The sequence below is a fragment of the Antechinus flavipes genome, chromosome 3 (assembly GCF_016432865.1).
Source record: "Antechinus flavipes isolate AdamAnt ecotype Samford, QLD, Australia chromosome 3, AdamAnt_v2, whole genome shotgun sequence".
NCBI classification, from domain to species: domain Eukaryota; kingdom Metazoa; phylum Chordata; class Mammalia; order Dasyuromorphia; family Dasyuridae; genus Antechinus; species Antechinus flavipes.
The window spans coordinates 361,042,109-361,064,640 of record NC_067400.1 but is presented as its reverse complement, the minus strand read 5'-3'; the positions used below and the strand labels follow the sequence as shown (position 1 = coordinate 361,064,640).

The window sequence follows — 22,532 nt, the reverse complement described above, 5'->3', positions numbered from 1 at the left end:
ATTAAGAGTTGTGATTTGCAAATGCTATTATTTTTCCTGGGAATGCCCTTCCATATTCCCTCTTTTGAAATAAGTCCTTCATTTTCTTTAAGATAGTTAAGGAATTATAACTTCTTTAGGTCTTCTTTGTTCAATTTCTAGCTTCTTATTATATTATAATGAATATAATCCATCATATTCAGCGTCTCTTACATTGCAGGTAAATTCCTTCATGTTCATATATTATGACTTGTTTAGTTATTCCCCAATCCAACTAGTTCCTTGTTACTATGAACAGCATTTTAAGATATTTAATCCTCCCCCACCTTTTTTAAATCATGAACCTCTTGGGGCAAATGCTTCACAGTAGAATTCGTAAGTTAAAAAGGATGAACCTTTCCTTTTTTTTTAAGAACAATTTTAAACCATTTCCCAAAATCACTAGATCAATTCTTAATTTAACTATCAGTCTATCTTTAGAATGTTGGTCTTTTCCCAAGCTTTCCAACACCAACTACTCCCATATTTTATAATTTCAATTTGCTTAGAATGCTCAGAGCTGTCTCGCTTTAAATTTAGCTTAAAATTAGTGACTCAGTCCATTCTTTTATAGTCATCAATAACCTGAAATTCTTTTTTTTTTGAGAACCACTTGTTCATACCTTTTGACTGGGGAATACCTCTTAAAGTCTCATATGTTTCTGACAGCTGTCTATATATTTTAGATGTCAGAATTTTAACAGATACGTGATAATTTTTTTTTTTTAGTTTTAGATGCTCTCCTTTTTATTCTCAATGTATTAATTTTATTCATGCAAAAAATTTTCAGTTTCATATAATTCAAATCATCTCAGTTATATCTTTTGTAATTGCTCCTATTCCTTCCTCAGTTAAGAATTTATCCCCTAGGTACAACTGTAAAAGGTATCTGATCTAGCTCTCTTCTAAATTTTTTTAGTGACATGATTTCTAATATTTAAAAAAAATTATTTATTAAATTGTCAAAGATTCATTTTCTCTTCTTTCCACACCTGTCCCACTCACTGGAGTAAACAGAAACCAAAACTTGTTATATAGCCACGTAAAGACAAACAGTACTCGTAAATAGGGTAGCAACATTTATAAAGTCAAAGAGTCACTTTTCTGTCTTCACTGGATAAATGGAAAAGTCTTTTTAGCTATAAGTCTTATACTTTTTTTTTTAAAGAACTATTAATGAAAACAGTTTACTGTAGCCATCATTTCACTATGTCTTTCCATGTCTACAATTAAAATTTAGAAAATCCTATCATCAGATTTTCATAGTCATAGTTAAATAAAACAAATCCTCATATTAGTCATGTCCAAAAAATACGTGTTTCATTCGGTACCCTGATTTTTATCAATTTTCTGTAATAACGTAAACAGCATGTTTCTCAGGTCACATATTCATTTTGAGTTTATCATGTATACTGTAAAATGTTGACCTAAATCCAATTTTTGCTGGATTTCTGTCTTATCAAATAGAAAAGTTCTTTTCTATGCAATACATTTTTGGATTTATCACATTCTGGAATTTAAAATTCTAATATTTCTGATTCTTCCTTGTCAAGTCTTTTCCTACTTTTTCTAATTTTTTTTTTTTAAAGCAGCATTAAATAGTTTGGAAAGTGCTATTTCTTTCTTTATTATTTCTCATTTTTCCAGTGATAATACAGAACTTGTGTACTTTCTAGTGAATTTTGTTATTCTAATTTCTTCATTTTATAGATGAGAAAATTAAGAAAGATTCAGTGATTTACTTAAGGTAAAACAGTAAAACGAAAAGTTGGGATCTCAATGCAGATCTTCTGACATCATATCTAGTATTCTTTCCACAATACCATGATGTGGTGATCTTTTTGCTAAAACAAACAAATAGAATAATATACTAGAAATAGAAAATAGAAACAAACATCTTCAAGAGTACAAGATAGGGAGGTGTGACTAGATAAGTCACCTGAAAAAAAAAAAAAAAAAAGGTGAGAATTTTAGTAGATTACAAAATCAATTTGAATCCACAATACAATATAACTGCCAAAAGAGTCAATGTGAAGTCAGACTATATTCTGAGATGCACAGGCTAGGGAACCACTAGGAATGCTTGTGTGTATGTGTGTGTGCATAAGGACACACACACACACACACACACACACACACACACACACACACACACACAGTAAAATTTTGTTATACCCTTCCTAATCATTCCACCTGACACTGTTAAGGACTATCTATAAGAAGTAAGAAGGATAAAGGAGGGCCTTGAGATCATGTGATATGAGCAACAGATAAAGGATGGTAAGCTTGGAGAAGGGAAGAAAACCTAAGGGGGACAAGATCTCCATCTTCAAGGATGTGAAGTTCTATCTTGTGGAAAGATGGATTAGACTTATTCTGCATGGCTAGAATATAGATGTAAGAACAAGAGGCTTGATACAAGGGAGAAACATCTTTAGAAGTGGAGCTAGCCAGAATTTGAATAGGCTGCCAATATCCACATGACCTCTCTACTGATTAGAGGTAAGCAATAAAGCAAAGACAGGCTGGTTGCCCACTTATTAGATGGGTTGTACGGGAAACTGTTGTTTTAGTGCAGCTTTGTCTAGTTGGACTTTGGGCTCCCTTTACATGATGAAATTCTAGGATTCTTTGGCCCTGTCATTCTTAAATTCTACTGCCTTTTTCTTTTACACATGTGGGGACTTTGGTAAAAATCCGAAGAGTAAGACATTTACTTGCATGTGCAGTTCATTAAACAACCAAGAGATAGAAAAAATATACATCAGCCAATGAAAGCCTAGTGATAGAATTTTCTACATTTTAATAATAAAAATGGAAGGATATAGTGAAATGATTATTACAGTAGATTATTTTCATTAGTTATTCTTTTTTTTTTTTAAAGACCATAAAATTCCTATAGGTAAACAGAAATTTGATTTTTAGCTTTTTTTCCCCAAGTTATGTGATTGTATCTTAAAGTTTTATTGTTGCATTTCAATTCACTTATCTACTTATCCAAAGACATAATTAATTAAGATAAGTAACATACCTGATAAGATGGCACCGAAGGGTAAGGGACAATCACACCTTGAATTTGATTTCCAATATTGTTTTGTTGGCCACTGACTAGATTTTGATTTTGGGATGGTTGAACTGCAACTATCCCTTGGTAGTTTTGCTGCTGCTGGCTGGGCATAACCTGGTAACCTGTAATGATATGATGGATTAAATACTGCTTTAAACTTAAATTCACTATGTATAACATCACATATCTGTGTCAAATATATTCTCATAAAACAAAAGCATTTAATTAAGACAGTTCAATAGGTGATAGCATTTTCTTAAAATCTCTCTTCTAAATGCCAATAACTTAAAAAGTCCATAGTTAAGTACTTTGTTAAATGGTAAACATTTTATTTGAAATTCTTTGTAATTTTTACCACCATAAGTTAGTGACTAAACATAGATCTCCACTCTCAGAAATTAGATATAGTTTAGTTTTACAGGAGAAAAAAAAGGTCCTAGATTTCACACAGGATCACTGGCACACAATCTATGGATTATCCAATGATATTTAGTGCCAACTGTCAAAGTTGATTAATTGAAGTAGCAAAGAAAAGAAATATCCTTGATTGCTGAAGTGTTGTTTCTGGAAGGAAAGACTGAATTAAGCTTCGAGAAGATGAAGATCTTCTGAAACATTAGAACAGAAAATAAAACCTTTTAAGTCCTGTTTTTAACCAGGAGGAAAATCATGTTCGCTGCCACACACTTTCTTATTTACCGAAACCTAAAAGAAAATCTTTTGCATTTTATCAAGTGTTATCTATGCCTTTATTTTTCAGGGGATTTTCTTCACTGTTATTATCAAAGATAAGTCTAAAATATAAATCCTACTAGAGAGAGGTAAAAATAGAGGTGGCCCAGAAAGACATTAGAGTAAATAGTCCCAAATTACAAAGAAAATATAAATTTACAATCTTCTGCAAAGATGAATCTAGAATAGTAATGTCTAATATGATTCAACTTTGAAGGATAGACAGAAATCTTATGCCATTTCTTTATGAAGTATCCATTCAGCTATACTGTTAATTCAAGTGTTCTTGTCTTGTCATTAGTCCACAAGGAAAGAGGAATCACAACAATTCTGTACCTCAGATGTTGGTGCTCAGAGACAACAGCATCATTGTGTTAGATGGGAAACTTACCACCATCCAATTATGCTGCTCTAGGTTTAAATAATTAAATCAAGTATTCAACTGCTCTAAAGCTATTGGAGTTGGGATGAGGGGAGGGAGAAACAGTCCTAGGAACCAAGTAACAGGAATGTTAATACAAAAGTTAAGTCAAAAGACAATGAACTGAATCAGAAGAAGATTCTATATAATGAAGATATTTCCATAACAATGTTCTTTGAGATGAATAATTCTGTATAAAAATTGCTTTCTTTGTCCTTATGGATAATAATCTATGTGAAAGGCTAACTTCTATGATCCTATGAAACTGGTTGCATGTTGTTTAGTGAATGTTCTTCCCTTTTTGAATTCATAGTAGAAAGTACACCTGGAAAAAAGGAAAGAGAGAAGCAGGCTTTTCCTAAATTTTTTAGGTTCCACAATTATCTTTCAAACTCCTTTCATGCTACTCTATATCATAAATGTCACAAACCATACACCAACACACCATTGTGTACACAAAGATTTAGGAGAACAAAGAAGGGAATGGAATGGTGATAAAAAGGGAAAAAGATGATAAAGGTATGCAAGACACTTCCTTATTTCCCCCATGTTACAAATGATATTTTTCCCTACTAACCTTGGGACAAAGAAAGCTCGGGCTCAGGAATGTTATTTCAAAGCAAAGTACATATCACAATCAGATTTTGTTGATGTAAAAATGAAACAAATAACAACATGCTGAGATGGTCTGTGGAATTTCCTATAAAAGGATTTCAGTTCTATAACAAATTTAAATCATTGCTTTCCCTCCACAGGTATTTAAAGTACTTTACATTATTTTATCAAGTTATTTACAACTGTATGTGAGAATTAGGTTTGGTTCAAATAATAATTTGCAAAGGTAATGTAGGCCTTGAATTCTGTGCTGTATTTTGATTTCCTCCTCTAATACTATTTAACTTTTCACATTTTTAAGTCCGATTTCCTAGACTATAAGGATAGAAATGAATCTCTGTATTCTTCATAGCAATTCACAAATTTATTATCTTACACATTTTACATGTCTTAAGTATATCGCTGTAGAATATGTTGTGAAGGAGATACCTCAATGTCATTATGGTATTCCATAGATCAAATCTAGTTAAGACAACATACCTGAAGGTAATAGCTTTGATATTAAATCACATTACCTAAGCATACACAAAATATATTCAAATTGTATTTGAAAAGAATATGTGATTTTTTTTTTTTTAGGATTTTGAAGTGTTGAGACTACTTTTTGTCTTTTTTTTTTTTTTTTAATATATATCACCAGTGGTCAACATGTTAGTTGATTAGTTAGGTAGATATTAAAAGATTATAGGTTATAGATTTTATATATGTGTATATATATATATATAATCTGTAATCTGTAAAAGATTATAGAGGCCACTATGTGCAAAACATAGCATTATGCTTCAATCAAAAGTTAAAATTTTAAAAAATCATATTATTCATTGGAAAAAGTTGTATAGGTGATCCTAGTAATGCAGCAAAAACAAGAAATATGAGATGGACAATCCAAGAACTGCTAACTATACTCAGGACATAGTATAAGACCAAGGAAGGTTTCTAGTTTATCGTGTTGATTTTTTTTTATGGCAGAATACAGACAAGATGTACATTAGACTGAAATGTGAGAATGAGTCCATACAATTAAAGTAGTTAAAAAAAATGTTTCATGTATCATGAGCCTCTCTGGAAGTCTGGTGAAGCTTATGGACCCTCTTCTCTGAAAAATATTTTGTGGTCTAAATTCAGAACTGAAGAGCATGTTAATTATTTTTCCAACCTAAGTTGACAGACACCCTGAAATTAATATCTGAATTCAGATGTTTGATTAAAAATCCATGTAGTAGAGGGAGTAAAGCAGTTTAAGGAAATCACTCACCAAATGAAGAAATAAAGATTATTTGCTTGAGACCAATAGACTTTTTAAAAAAAAGTGACCAAAATTATCATTTCAGTAAAAATGAGTAATACTATAGCATATACTTCTTACTTTTTAAATAGTCTTTATTTCATGAGAATAATTTTTTCTATCCTCCCCTATTCCCCACTGACTGGTGTATTGCTAAGAAATAAGTCCAATACATTTTTAAAGCAAATGATTCCTGAAGACTGTATATTTTTTGGGACCAAACATGAGATTGTTTTGTAGCTCCATAGATTGTCCCTGCAAAATCAAGGGGTACTATTCTAACCCCACAACCATCCCAGAGAGTATTCTGTTAAGTGTGTGACTGGCCCCTGGCCCTGAACACTTTTTCTGATTTAATAGTATGGTTAACATGCCAATCTATAAAATACCATTTATAGCTTTGTAGATTGTTCAAAAATAAGATTCCCTACTTTTGATAGTGACAGATATGATCATGCAGGTTTCATGTCTTCATGATTTTTTAAAAAAACACCTGTTGACATTTGTTCAAATTATGTTTCCCCTCATAGATGACTCCATTTCTCAATGGAAATCCAATTTCACATAGTTTTGTAATCACTTCCATGTGCTGGATCCACGTGAAGGGTATTGGTAGAAAGATTATCTATTCTACTAGTGGATTTTGAAGTACTAAAGTAATACGATTAAAAAATGGCATTTATAGGCATTTCACAATTTAGAAATTTCTTTCCTGCTAACTAACAATCCTGGCAGAGAAGCATCAAAAATGATGATCAGAAAGATTAAGGGTCTTGCTCAATGTCACATGACAGGTTCAAGAGGAAGAGATTAGTGCTAGACTCTGTATGAGAAGGAATCAGCTATGTTTCTTGATTTCAGAGATATTTTTAATGATTCCACAAAGTAAAAGTTATTCGCTATGAGAATTATATTGATATAACTGATGGTAACATTTGCCTTGTGAATCACTGAGATTATTATTAATAAGCTAGTAGCTACAATTATGGTTCCTGCTAGAAAGGCAGTTGTTATGGTGCCCAGTAATAAATAAATATATAAATAAAATCTAATCTGAATCAAACTGCTTATTTTCAACTCTGAAATAAGTCTTTAAGGAGATAAGTAAGATTTTAAATAAACTTTTTTTAACACAAATTTTGAAGTTAAATAATTAAGGAATGATAGTTATTACTTTCACAGTATTCAAAAATATGAACAAAGCAGTTTTCAGACTACATAGTAAAACTGTTAGCAGTGGTGCCTATTATATTATAGTTAAGGTTTCTCAAATAACTATCCAATCACTACTGTATCTGTAAGCTCAATAATGTAGATATTCTTTCCACTGAGGCAGAGTGAAACCCATCCATGTCTGTCTACACTCTACCAACTCAGTACAACAGTATTTATATTATCTCTTAACATTGTACAGATATCATTGGAATATGTGAGTTGGTCATGGGTGTTTCTTTCCTTTTGCTATGAGAAAGACCCACAATACCCTGTTACAATGCCACAGTCTGCTTAGACATAGTTTGTCTGAATCCAATGCCTTTTGAGTCATACTCGACTTTAATTCTTCTGAGAATGTAGTACTCCAAGACATGTAGCCATATATGTCACTGGAGGAATACAGGTGTAGAAGACAGGTTTTTGTTTTAGGGAGGTTGGTATCATTAAAAGAATTATGCAGTTTCCCAGAAGGAAATGTATTCTGTTTTTCTTTTTCAATTTAACTTTAGGATTAGTGTCTACTAACATTGGCTGTCCAACAGACATGTACTAATAGCTGACCTATAGACTGCAGATCATTCTTCTATGTGTTGAACCCCTCATTAAAATGTGTACTCCTTGACAATAGGAATTGTCTTATCTTTTTCATTTGTATCTCCAATCCTTAGCACAGTGGTTAATGTATAGTAAGCACTTAATAAATGATTTTTTTTATTCATCCAAATATATACAATGGACAATAGCTGCTCTTCACCTACTAATTTTATTTAAAAAATTTTTTTTTCTGGGACATGAGTGGTCAAACTCCTCCATATAGAAGAGTTTTGTTATAGATCTCTCCAAGTTATAGGGATTGAAGCTAATCACAAAATATCCAAAAGACAGGGGCATCTATAAATTCTTATTATCTCTAAGAAATTCTTCACCTTGGTTTTGTGTTGGACCTCCTCCACAGTAGAGGAACCTTTGGGAATCATACATTTTCTTGTTTTATGTTTGCTTGACATAAATAATCAGAGTCAAATCAAGTTATTGCAATTCTACCTTTTCAAGATTCTGACATATGCATGGGATTTGCATGGGATTAGAACTTGCTGGAAAAGAGCATAAAATACCTTATTGCTCTGCATTAAGTCAAATGCTTAAATTTTTAAGTGAAATGTTATTGATATCTTCTAGATCAGGTTTTTGGGCTAATAATAAAGTCTAAGATTCTTCCACTTTGCATCCTTCCCCATTTCTTTGGGATCTTTCCTTTTTTTACATACTTTAAGAACTAATCTCTCAATTTCATTGTGTTGGGCAGTCTCACTGTGCACTTGGTCTAATGCAGTTGTTTTTCTCATCCATTTTCTTTAGAAAACTTTCTCCAGGAGCAACACATCTGGAAATATAATCTTACAGTCCAATGTGTCAGTACCACTATTCTTCAGGGAAGAGTTGAGTGCACAACATTAATTTATTTAGTAATCTCAAGTTCACCAGGATGAAAATCTCTTTTATACAAGTTCTTTCACAAACAAATGTTGCTTTGTTAGAAAGTCTCTGATTAATACAAATTGATTTGTGATTTTTGCTGGGAAAATTCTGGGACCTTAGGAACTTATGTCTTTTTCCCCCCTTTCTTATATCTTATATCTCAGCTGAAAAAAGAGTTTGTTATAAAAATCTTAACAGATCTTTTACATTTTTGGAGGGAGGGAAGAAGGGAGGGTCTCGTGGGAAATTATTTTTGTCTCATGCTTATGGGAGGACTGTTTGGTTGGACAAGTCAAACTGGGAATGCACAAGCTACAATGAGTAACAGATATCATCAGAAAAAATTAACTTGTCTCTTAACACACAGGAAATGACTAATAACATGGGAGTCATTCCTGGAATCGGCTCTCTATGAAGAATCAGAATACTGTCTTGAAGGAGAAACAGTCAAAATCAACATAAAACTAGAAGGAAAAAAAATGAGAAAAAGAGATGATATGTACTCAAAACAACTACATTTGGATCAATTTAAATAAGTTATGCTGAAAATAAAAAAATTAATAAGGAAAGGATACTGTATCAAAATTTCACAGAGAAACTGTGAACAAACTAATTTCATGAGAAAAAGAAAACTGCCTTAGTTATCAAATAATTGATCCCCTTGTTCATAAAATCTGATAAAGAAGATTGTTTAATATGTAACAGAAAGAGGTCAAATACGGAAAGACTTCACATGCCACAATATATTTCCAAAAGCACTTTTTAATATTAAAGAATTAGAAACACAATAGATGCCTACTCAGTGCCCAATAAATCCTAGTACATGGATACATGAATGTATCAAACTCAACACTAACAAATAATTAATGGAAATAATTCAAAGACATATGAAAAGACTAAAATGAACCAACATGGTATGAAATAATCAGGAAAACAAAAATGACAATATAAAATGAAAGTTAAAAAAATTGATTTTTAGGTAATTATTATTATCAAATATGCCCTGAAAAAGAAGTAAGAAATTGCATCTCCTTTTCCTGCAGAGATGGAGAACTCTAATGGTGTAATACTTCATATACCATTGATTATTAAGTTGAGGTACATGAACTTTTTATTAAGTATTTTGGTAAAAGTATTTAATTGTAATTGATTTTCTTTGTGATTCTGTATCAAAAAGTATTCTGAGAAGGGGTCTATAGGTTTCAGTAGACTGGCAAAGGGATTAATGACACAAAACACTTCAGGAACCCTTGGCACATATTCTCAAACTTGATTGCAGTGTGGTTTATTTTTGCAGGGTTTTCCCCCCCACAACCCTTCCAATTCTCATCCCTTTCAGTTTGTTACAGGGGAAAACTTGCTGGGTAGGTGAATAAAGAGGTATCTATTTGAAAATGAAGATGCTATAAAAACAAAAGAGATCAATATATATTTTAATTATGGAGAGTGGGGAAAAATTGACATTTTTTTTTTTTAATTTGAAGCAGTATTAAAAAAAAAAAAAAAGAAAGTTTAAAGAATGGTTTGTCACAGACCCAATTAAGCCAAGTCGGCTAACTATCCAAATCAAAGGGAAAAAGAGTAAAGTCCATGTAGCTGCAAAATTACAGAGGGAAGGAAGATCCAGTGTCAGGGGAGATATTCTCAAGGTCCTGGAAAGAGTGAAAAGGATAAGAAATAAGAAGCATTGTACAACACCCCAGAGCAGGTTTAAAAGTCTATAAAAACATGACATGAGCCTAGTCATATTTAAAATTTTTTTTTCTCAAATGTTTTTTCAAGTCAATATTTGGGGATGTTTTTTAAGTGTGATAAACCCAATTTTATAATGCTAACCAAATGCAAAAAAGGATCTTTGTAGGAGTATGCTTATAGCCAGGTAACTGGAAAAATTTTTTTTTAGGAGTATAAGCACAAGGTACTCTATCCAAGACAGAGCAAAAACACCCAGGCTTTCTGTTACATGTCATAAATATTGATATTATTTAACTCTCATTTTCCTTTGTTAAAAGACTACACTGCTGAAATATTATCCTGTTTCTCTTGGTACTTTCACAGATGAGCACAATCAATTCTCCAAAGCTGAGAGAACTGGGACAATAGGAATTGATGGCTGAAACGGCTTCCCTGGAGGGCTCCAAAGAATATTCTATTTTTAGATCTATTTCACCTCAACCGAAAGACAACAGTAAAGTAATGCAGTATTCGGCAGAAAAGGATTGGACTGGTTTTTATTTTGGAGATTTAATCTGAAATAACCTCTATCATACATACTTAATATTAACAGGAAATAATCTGAAACACACACAAAATTGAAAAAAGAAAACTTAACCAAAAAGCCCTAAATATGAAGTTATAGATTCACTAGTCAGGATTAATATTTTTAGAAGAATTCTAATTCATTTGTGCAGAAAAATATTGGACAAGATTATATGAAAGGCAAAATATTTGACCAACTCTAAGACCTTTTGTTTTGGATAATGCATTTCACAATCAGGAATGTCTACGGAATTGTAAATGATTGTCACTGAATTTATACATACCTTTCATGGGTCCATGGCCTAGCAACTTTTATTTCTAAATTTTTATTTCAGACTTAAATTTTCCCTAGTTACCATGAAGAATATAGACAAACTTAGTAATATGAGATCGCAGGAGATTGTTTTGAAAGCCCAAATGCTCATACTGTCATTGATTCTGTTACTTTTTTCTCATTCCTCTCTGATAAAAATGTCAAAATACAGGTTACCCCATAAACTATTAGGCAAATATCAGATTACTTCATAGGACTGTTCATCCAGGATAGTTTGGGAATTCTTACCAGATGTCTTTGCTCTAGATTTCAGGTAAAAGACATTTAATGGAAGAAAGAAAAGGGATATAATGAGAGCTATAATTATAATGTAAAGCCCAAATCTGTGCAAAATAGGTGAAGAGTGGATGTTTTATTCAATAATCCAATTAAAAACAGGCAAAAGCTGTCTAAAGTTACCCTGAAAATCAGTTGATGCACCCTAGGCATGGAGTGCCTCCCCTAAAAAAAAAAAAAAAAAAAACCAAACCAAACAAAAACAAAACACAAGAATTTGGATCAATTTATCTTTTTTAAAAATTCGATTCCTCTAGCTCTTTCAGATTAAAGTCTTATACACAAGACTTAACATGCAATAGCTTCTATCAGAAAAGAAGGTACAACCATTAATAGGAAAAAAAAATAACTCATGGTTAAAATCAGAAACTCTTTTTCAGTGTCCTATGAGGGAAGGGAGGATAACTTTGAGCTTTTGTAGCCAATATTGAAACAAAAAGACTTAACACAATTGCACTGTACGTTTTGAAGGAACCAAGTCACAATACATTAAAATGTGCCAGGCTGATCTGGTATGCTGTACTGCAGGACAATTTGCCTGAGCAGAGTTCTATAGATAGTAGGGAGAAAGTTGATATTTTCTAATGATATAAGACATAAACTTTATTAGGTTAGCTTCAAACCAAACTGAATCAGTCTTGAATTGCCTTCTAAACCTGCCTTGGAAAAGAAATCAAAGCAACAGCTTTCAGGGATTTTAAAAAGCAAATTAAATCAGTGGTAATTAAAATTCAAACATTTGTTTTTTGGACTATGTTGAGTTTGATTAAAAGACATTGCATGTTAGGAAAATAGCAGAACATGTTAAATTTTAATACAGCATTTAAAAAGCAGTGAAACCTGAGTAAAAAGAAGCCAGGAAGCAGCTGAAAAAGAGACCGGTTCACTGTGAGAAATGTAAACCTCTCAGACAGTGCTACGGCCCCGAATCCAACAGCTCACAAATAAGGCCAATTATTCCATGATATTAAACAAACATGGTTAAATGACAAATTCTTAAAAAATAAGGGTAAAACCAGCTATTAAAAAAATACCCATGGGATTACACACCTAAACACTGATATTATAATTGTTTCATGGGGAGAATTCTTTTTATTACTTACAGAGCTATATTCTGTGTATCAAATTATAATTAACTTAGTTATTAAAAGGGGGCAGATATTACCTTATAGTCAGACTTATGGAAATGGCTTTGTGTAAAACTATATTTATTACAATAATGTGCTGATCTGTACTTTGATTTATGACCAAATATGTTACATCTCATCTACTAAATCAAGAAATACATCATTTACTAGTCCCAATAGACATTATTCTGAAAGGCTTAGAGAAACACAATACCTTCATTGTCTATTTCCAGATCTAATCTTGCTTTGAATGGCTTTAATGTGTAATCTTTTTTTTTTTTTTTTGCTTAGGCAATTGGGGTTAAGTGAATGTGTAATCTTATAATAGGAAAAAAAAAAAGGATAGCACATTCATTCCCAATATTAAGTTGATATTAATCCCTTTTCTATTTCCATAATAGCCTTGGAACTATTTTATTCCACTCTTACTGATATAAATATTTATGTATTCAGATGTAAAACATGGCTAGACAAATCTTTTATAATATACTGAGAAGATTCCTGCATTTCTGAGCTGAGGAAAAGCAAAACGGGAAAATAACTAGAAACATGTATAACAATTGATCATATCCAAAGCAGCCTATAGAAAAAGATTTTATTTTTTAGGGCTAAAATTCTACATCATATGCTTTAAAATATCCTTTATATCATCTAGACCTGTGTAAACAAAATAAATTCCATATTTATTAATGTTCTCAAAATACTGTCTAATACTTAAGCCACTATGAACTTTTTTTATGTAACCAAATTCCCTAATAGTAACTTGCTTGTCTCCTAGAGATGGAAACAGGCTGTTACTTGTCTTTATATGGGTTGATAACTAGGTGACTGACAATGAAAAAAAAAAAAAAAAAAGGCAGAGATGAATGTACCAAGCTACTTACCATCTTAATCAGACTGTGATGGTGCAGTGTTGGAAAAATCATGTTTTAATAAGTTAAAAATAAACATGAAACATCAGTTTTACATGTGAAAATGGAAATTAGTAAAATATTACAATTCTTACAATTTGCAATAGAAAATCTGCTCATTCTCCAGAGCACAGATTTTTCTAAAAAGGCTCATCATTAGAATTTGTGCCACGCGCACACACACTCACACACACATACACATGCATGCGCTGTCTGTCTGTCTCTCTCATTTTCCCTCTTTGAAGCTTTACTTGAAAAATGATGATATCAAATTGAACTGCTCTAATCAAAACAGGTCATGTCTATTACATAGAAGGATAAAGAATTAATACCGTTTGAAGAGAAACTGCCTATTATAGAAATGCATGATTTGGGATGTGGGAACAAGTTTCTTTTTTGGTCAACAAGAAGAAAATACTTTACTGTGCTCTTTCTTATGGATGTTTTGAAAAGGTTGTTTATCCTTCCTATCCAAAATGAATGAAAATTTCATCTCCAAATAAAGTATCTCACCTTTAAAATAAAGATGAATATAACTCTTAATTATGTAAACTCTTTCCATAAACAGACATATATACAAGTTAAGGCAATTGCTCCTGATTATGTAGTTAATATGTGTTAAGAAACAGGACTTACACTTAGGTTTTTCTGACTCCAAGGCTGGCTATTCATCCAGTATGGAGAGAGGAGTACTTTTGTCTGGCTATTATAATCACTTCTCGGATTAAAAAAAAATGAATTAAAAACTACACCATCTATAGATTATTTGACACTACCTCTCTTCCCACCTTTGAATAAAATTTCTACAGCAATATAAAAGTTCCAGAAAATCATACATTAATTAAAAAATATTAATTAACAAGTATAATATGTTAGAATTTGGGAAGTTTCCAAGCATGAAAAAAATGTAAACGACCATTAAGACTAGACCATCTACCCTGAATGATTAAAAAAAAAAAAATGTATCTAGACCATCTGGTGATTATAGAACAGGGGAAGGTTTATGAATAGGTAGGGGTGAGTAAAACTGAACGAAGAAACACTACCAGAAAGTTCCACTTTTCCAAACAACCTCATGTAGAGAGGCTGTGTAGAGTGGATTCTGCTGTTTTATATGGACTACATAGTAACTTAAAAAATTCTGCATGGAACTCAAAAGAAATCAGTTCAATTCTTGCTTTCTGTTTGATGGGGGTGAATCACTACAACATCAAGTTCATCTCTTCAAGTCCCAAAAATGTTACTGTTTCTATAATTCTCTAAGCAAATGACAGCAGAATGCTATAACTGTCCTTAAGAAGCTGGCTGGAATTTTCAATTTAAATAACAAAAGAGCTCCTATGAGAGGGTAGGTTATTGCTATACATCTTATGGAAAGGGAAACAGGTTGGATTGGAGATAAACCCCATAAAGCATGAACATAAAAATTTATAACTTTTCATTTGAAAGTACAGATGTTTCTAGAAACTTCTTGAGGAAAAAGTGAAGGTTAAGAAATATTTCCACTTATAGTCTGCATATTTAATAGTAAATTGCCCATTGTTTTCATTTAATATTTTATTTTTCCAATTATATTTAAAAACAAATATTTACATTTGTTTTTTAAAATTTTGAGTTCCACATCTGTTCATTTCGCTTCCCCAAAAAGGCAAGGCAAACTATTTGAGATTGCACATTGTTTAAAGTAATATCGTATCAGAAAGCCACTAAGCTAAAATATAAAAACAAAAAAGTAACATTGAAGACGTACAAAAAGACACGTACTAGGTGGCCTTGGTCTTTCTAAAGGAAGCTGCTGCACAAGGCAGACCCTGCAATATGGCCTGTTGCATTTGTTTCCATCTCAATCCAAATTCTGACCTTTCCATGTAATTCCACTAGGCTGCAAAAAGGAGTTACACTATGCAGATAGCGGGCATTATGCCTTGCTGTTTCTTGCATTAATATTGTTATTGCAACCCTTTTTACAATCACTTTTAAGGCTCTGAGTGGTATTTGATAACTGTATCAAATAGCCTCATTGCTTTAATGGGAGCATGTTTAATTCTCCCCACAATCAACTGATCTACTTTAAACACTGAAATGTATTCTACTTCTGAGTTACTGGATGAACCAAGGGTTTTTTTTTTTTTTTTTGTTGTTGTTGTTGTTGTTGTTTTGGTGGTTGATATAATCAAAAAATGTGGAAAGTAGCAATACTGGCTGAAATTCATGAAATAAATGCCACTAACCTGTCTGCTGAGCAGGCTGTGGCAGTGCCTGGTTTGGCTGTGTGTTATAATGGACGGAAGCAACTGGGCGATACTGATGTTGACTGGAGGGATACTGCCCTGGAGCACAGTAACACGCTGGAATCTAAAGCAGAAACATTTGGAAAAATCACATTTTATATCAACATTGTATTCCTTTATTATTGGATACCCGAAGGTTCAAGATGAATGAACATGATGAACAATATAAAGAAGAAAAACAATTTTTCTTTTTAAATAAATTCTAGAGAAACAATTCTCAAAACTTAAAAAATATTCGTTTACTTCTTACCTTTCCCCACCCCTTTTTTGGCCTTTTTGATGCAAAACAAAAAGCCAAAAAATCTGAGTTAAATGATTTCATCTCTCTCTGAGAACAATTTCAATCAATTCTAGATATCGTCCGAACTAATATCACCTAACTCTCCAGTATATTGTTTTAAGGTAAGAAACAATGGAGAGTCCCTAGTTTCCCCTCTAGAACTTATATCCTTCATAAAGTTCTAGAGACTCTTGCTTAGTGTCAAAGAGATTCAGCTGAAATGGCTGCTGGTTTAAAAAAAAAAATGCTTCATGAAACTAGTGTAGAGTAGATTTATCTCTGCATGACCAGTCTTATGGTTATGACTATCAGAAGTGATGTCAAGCATTTTGCCAAGTACTTTGGATATAAACAGACAAACAGCCCTAGCTCTCAAGGAACTCACATGCTGAGAAAGGCAGCACATAAAAGAGAAAGCATCTGTAGTGCCTAGGAAGATCTGGAAAGCTTAAGGACTCAACAGCAAGGTAGATGGCAAACCCCAGGGGTTATGACTATATGGCCATAAAGCCAATATTTAAATTCCCCTTGATAATGTGTCTATATCTGTGAAATAAACAAGGAAGGAAAAACCACATACCAAATCTTTTCTCATTCATAGTAATTCTGAGGTTAAATAAGTTAAAATTACTTTCAAATAGTTTAAATCAACAAATTCGGTCAAATGTCCTTAAAAAATAAAAAACCACACATATATACATATGATTATGAAGTAACAATCAAGGAATCAATCTCTACTTCCTTTTTTTCTGCACCAAAGGCCTCTTTGGCATTCTAGAAAAGTCTACAGACCTCTTCTCAGAATAGCATAAATGCATAAGAAATAATATATAAGACTATAGAGGGTAAACAATCATATTGAAAAATTATCAATGTCTTTTTTAGAAACCAAGTCTATCCTGAGGTTATCCTGAGAGTTCATCCCTTAAAAAAGAATGCTTAGTCCAAGAATGCTGTCTTTCTTTCTGGAATTTTTTTTTTTTGGCTTTTCTATCAAATAACAATTAAGCTAATGTTTTAACTCCATTTTAGAAAGTTTCTAAATCATCTGTAATATATTTGACTACAGGTAAGTAAACTATTATTTATTTTTTGCATGATAATTGGTGAGAGGAAAAACAAACTTGTACCTGAGGCGTGGGCTGCTGTACATATCCCTGTTGTTGGAGCATTTGCTGGTTTACAGGATGACCAGAGGCAGAATAGCCAGTAGTAGGGATTGGTTGGGCAGGTGGGAGGGGTGGTGCTGGAGGAGGGGCTGGTGCCATAATATATCCAGACTGCTGTGATGGCTGAAGAACAACAGTAGACTGGAACATAGTGGCATGAGGGTCAGGAGCATCAGCAGATGGCTGGCGGACAAGACTCATATGGCTAAACTGGGATCCAAGGTTGTCCTGCTATAGGGAAGAGATTAAAACATGTTAAAATAATCATATACATGATGATAATGTTAAGAAATACTAAATACCTTTTTTTTGAGGAATTAAGATTATTACATGAACGTTTTGTAACAAATAAAGCATGCTCCCATCCAGTGATTATGTATAAGTACAATACTGGAAAAATGAAAGGAAAAGGAAACGTCTAAGACAGGATTAAAATAATTTAGTAGTTATACTTAAAAAAAATACGTTTTTAGAAATCAATGGAAATTAAAACAAATGCAGAAAACAAAAGTCTTTAATATTTGAAATTAAATAAAACTTTTTCAACTGCAGACCTAAATAAAGCCCTAACAGTAAAACAAATAATTATGATACTGATTTACAATTTAAATTATACTCGCATTTGGAAAAAGGACTTCAAAGGGCAGGGAAGGGCATGAATTATTTTTTTAACTTAAAATCCACGTATATAATTTCCTCTTTAACATGCTGTTGCAAAAGAAAGACTGGAGTAAAAGTCTTTGCCACTAATAACTTTCAAGATAAACAGAAGTGATGTATGATCTACAAGTGTTTTATTCAATAAAAGACTTAAAGATTAAAACACAGTCATACTTGTTGCCTTGGAAAAGAAGTGAATTACACAAATGGGGGCCCAACCTGCCAAGGCAGACTGTGGTAATAAGAACACTTCCATTACTGAAATCAACTTTGAAAATAAGTTGACACTAAATAGATGACTTTAAAAACATTAAGTTGAAGCTGAAATAATCAAAAGATAAAAATCATGAATTATATATTTGGGACAAATGGAGGACTTGCAAGGGAAATTTTACGTTTAAAAACAGAATAATTTTGATTGTGGGAAATGGTATACCCAGTGCATTGTTGGTAGAGCTATGAATTATATATTCTGGAAAATAATTTGGAACTATATTAATGTAATTACTTAAAACATTTTTTGAATGCTTCCTATGATTGATTCTTACCAGAGTTTTTCCATATTCTTTTTTAAAGCCTCAATGGTTTTAGCAAATCATTACTTGAGAATGGATCAGATAAAAAAAATCAGAAACTTGGAGACAAGTGTAATAAAATAAGCCAGGTGCTTAAGCTGGGCAATATTTGTTTTGGGGAAAAAATGTATAATCATTAAAGTAATGAAAATGACTTTGTTATGTGACAAACAAATTTGACTACAAAGAAAATTTTATGTGAGGAGTCCTAAAAATATTCTGAACAATGATAGTATTTTACAGAGCAACTAGAGAGGCTCCTAAAGTACCTTACAGGAGCCGCTAATATGTAGAACTCAGATATGGTAACTTAAAAAAAAAAAGTCTCTAAAATTGTCATTCATATCTTATGTATCTAGAAGTACCTATGGATGGCCTAATTTGGGTGTGTTGATGCTTCTCAGGACAATGTACTACAGATACATTGGCTATAGTTACCCTGAATATTTGCTATCAACACTACAAAAGAGGGCATTGAAGATACCGAAGTCCCAAACCAGAAGAAATCCAAAATTTCAATTGCAAAATAAGATTTTCTTGCCACAATTGGGAATAAAATCAAATAAGATCCAATGTTTGGGAGGAAATAATTTGAAAAGTGTTTTTTTTATGAGAAGGCTGAAAAAGACTAGATTGAAAGTAATCAGCGACAAAGTGATTAATATTATCTTTTAAATTTTTAAATTTTTTGGTTTATGAAAGAGATGGATACTTCCTAAAGCTCGCATATGTATCCATTAGTCTTTAAAAATTAAGATGGCACCTTTGTTTTATGCTAATAACACACTCACACACAAAAAAACCCCCATACATTGGCGTTCATCAAACATTCACCCACAAAAAGAATGTAGGAGGTGAGTAGAAGATATAATACCACAGTATATTGCTGGGTAGGTGAGACTGGCAGGAGCGGGGATGGGTAAGGGACTGTAGAGTACTGAACAGGCTGTGAAGAAGACTGCAGAGGCCGAGTTGGCTGAAGAAGTAACAGGTTTACAAAAAGGATTAATGTCAGAATAAAATAAATGCATAAAATGGAAAGTTACAATACTTTAACAATTAATTTAAAATAATTACAACTTTTCAAATCACTACTGACATAACATAGAAAGCTTTTAAAATAAAATACTAAATGAAGAATGCTATCCAATAAAAACTTCAGGAAACAATATATAACCTTCCTGAAGTCTTTATACTTACTATAGAATTAGTATTTTTTATCAAAATAAAAGTATTTCCAAGACTCTCAGTTCATTTTATTTAATAAGCAATAGAAGTTGAAATGAAATAGGTAATTTACTTAGTTAACTTTAGTTTCTATTTTTTTAAACATCATTTTTGGTTTCAGAATTAAGAGAAAAATTTCTTATTCTTAATCCTTACTCTGTGGAAGGAGTGTCTAAGCAAGCTATACAATTTTAAAAATTATAGCTCTCACTCTGAACACAAAATTGGTGAAAACTCTTAAATAGCTTGGGAAAAAGCACCTGTGATGGTATGACTTTATATTCTAAAGTAGCTATGATTTTAAGTGTTAATCACTTTTATATAAAAAATGTAATGTGATGTGCAATAGGGAAAAAAATACACACACTTATATAAATATTGAGATAAATCCCCATTTCCAATGCATATGGAGCATCTTCAAAGAATACTATATTTTCACTTTGCCTCACCTTACATTTAAGTAGTATCTCTCAAAAACTTGAAAGCAAGCACATGTTACCAATCATTCTACCATTCTACATTCTACAAATTTACAAATTTTTACAAATCAAAAAATTAGACTAAGGCAAGTTAAATAACCTGGCAAAGGCTAATCAAGGAGCTTCATTTCTAGTTTAGTACTTTTTCCACAAGAATACCACAGTTAAAAACCGTACTTTTAGTTGAAAAGTGTGTACATGGAATCTTTCTCCTCTGAAAGACACATCTCCAAAGATAATGCTTAAAAGAAATTCAAAATTTACAAGTTTAAGAAAAAAAGTAAAGAGAACCATCTAAAAAAAGGAAGTTACCTCAAAATGATCAATAAAAAAACAAGAAATAAATGGGTGAAAAGTATTTTTTGCCACAAAACAATACACTAAGAATATGTAAACAAAAACAAACATAACCTTTCTACCACTCCAAACCTAACAAACTATTAAGTAGGTTCTCAGAATCAATTTTGAATTTAAAATGAAAGACAGAACTTAAGAGGCTAGCTATGGAGGTACAACCAGAATGTCAACACTTTGCTGAAGTATCTGAAGAACAGTATTTGGCTGTCTTACGAATTTCCAAGATGGAAAAAAAAAAGGGGACAACAATATGTCTCAAATTGAATTAACTGCCAGATTTCTAATTAAGAGACAATTAAAGAAATCTTAACATCCAGTTAGGCATAACTTTTCTGTAGATATCTTGACCTACCATACTACTACCAGATGAAACAAAAATGGTGTTAAAAAATGATGATTAAAAAAATAAAAAGAGCCTGTACAAATGCGTTGTGTGGTAGGGAACAAGATTAAAGTCTCATGGGGAAACCGAGAAATTCAACTCAGTTTCTTCTAACAGCTTAATATATTAAATTATAGTAGCAAACTGCTTACTTGTGCTTTCAAACAGCTATATCTTTGTTATGTTTTCCTCTCCCTTGCTGGCACTGTGAAACAGGGGTTAAATATTTGTTGGGGAGACTGATGAAAAAAATACCATTAATTTATATTTTTAAATTTGCAAGTATTTAGCTGAGGAGCCCTGAAAGTTTTAAAGTCTGGCTCCCTTTAGAGTATTAGGATATCATTTATAAGTAATTCTGTGATGTGAGCAATTTCAATGAAGGAGAAAATGGTCCAAGAGTTAATACGGGTTGAAAGTCTTTGTAATACATTAAGTATTGGAATGGAAGTATGGGGTCTTCCAGAAAAGAGACAGAGGGTTAAGATTCTAGGAAACCCTCACTTTCCCAGGTTAAAGTTAGTGAATCTATCCCCAAACTAATTGAAGGAAGATAAACATGTCATCTTGCAATCTAGGATATGTGCACCTGTGATATAATGTGATTGGCTGCTTGTTGTTGAGATGGTTGGGGAGGAGGAGGTTGCTGTGGAGGTCCAGGCACTTGAGTTCTAACAGGTTGTTGAGTCATAGGAGGGTTATACACAACTGGACTGCCATCTGGATTTATAAAGGGCTGACCTAAAAAAGGAGAAAAATATGAAGACTTGAAAAAATGCCAAGTATAGTTTGTACTAACATAGTGCCACATTAGGAAAAAAATAATTTTGAAAGGTAGATACTATACTTGAGTAATATTATCACATTTATAATCCATTCATTTGTAGAGAATGGCAACAAATTTGATATATCAATTTTATATTGTATTTAAATTAAATAGCATTTAATTATGCTTATTAAAAAGACAAAAAATATCTGCAACTTTTTAAAGTCATTTAAATGAGATTATCAAGAGTTATTTTTTAAAAACTAACTAAAAAGTCACACAAACCATGCTAAACCTCTTCTTTCCCTTGCCCTTGTAATCTAGAGTTTAAAGCTTTAACTGGGATGTTACATTATTCAGTATTTAATTAAGAGTAGCACTTACAATTACACAAAGCAAATAACAAAATGCTATTTAGTAAGCACACCAAAAACATTAAAATCAGCAAGGACCACAACTACTTTCATTTTCTTAAAGAAAAATTGTGAACTTCTTGGCAATGACCATAAATGTAACTAAATATGTACCAAATGAAAGCCATGATCCTAGGGTCCTTGACAAATAAGAAACAAAAGTTAAGGAGTGTACACATACAATTAAGAATATT

The 22,532-nt window shown here is 32.1% G+C and overlaps 1 protein-coding gene across 12 annotated transcripts in view; it reads right to left on the bottom strand.

Moving 5' to 3' along the window:
• R3HDM1 (R3H domain containing 1) overlaps nucleotides 1–22,532 on the bottom strand; it is an 88,848-nt gene that overhangs the window by 20,503 nt on the left and 45,813 nt on the right. For 6 of the 12 annotated variants that reach the window (XM_051985787.1, XM_051985788.1, XM_051985794.1 and 3 more), the window contains 5 exons: nucleotides 21,749–21,900; nucleotides 19,589–19,690; nucleotides 17,441–17,710; nucleotides 15,971–16,094; nucleotides 3,050–3,207 (listed from right to left, as the gene is read on the bottom strand). In XM_051985787.1, coding sequence (XP_051841747.1) covers nucleotides 3,050–3,207; nucleotides 15,971–16,094; nucleotides 17,441–17,710; nucleotides 19,589–19,690; nucleotides 21,749–21,900 — 806 coding nt within the window. The remainder of the gene's footprint in view (nucleotides 1–3,049; nucleotides 3,208–15,970; nucleotides 16,095–17,440; nucleotides 17,711–19,588; nucleotides 19,691–21,748; nucleotides 21,901–22,532) is intronic. The other 6 variants (XM_051985790.1, XM_051985791.1, XM_051985799.1 and 3 more) reach the window with 3 other exon arrangements.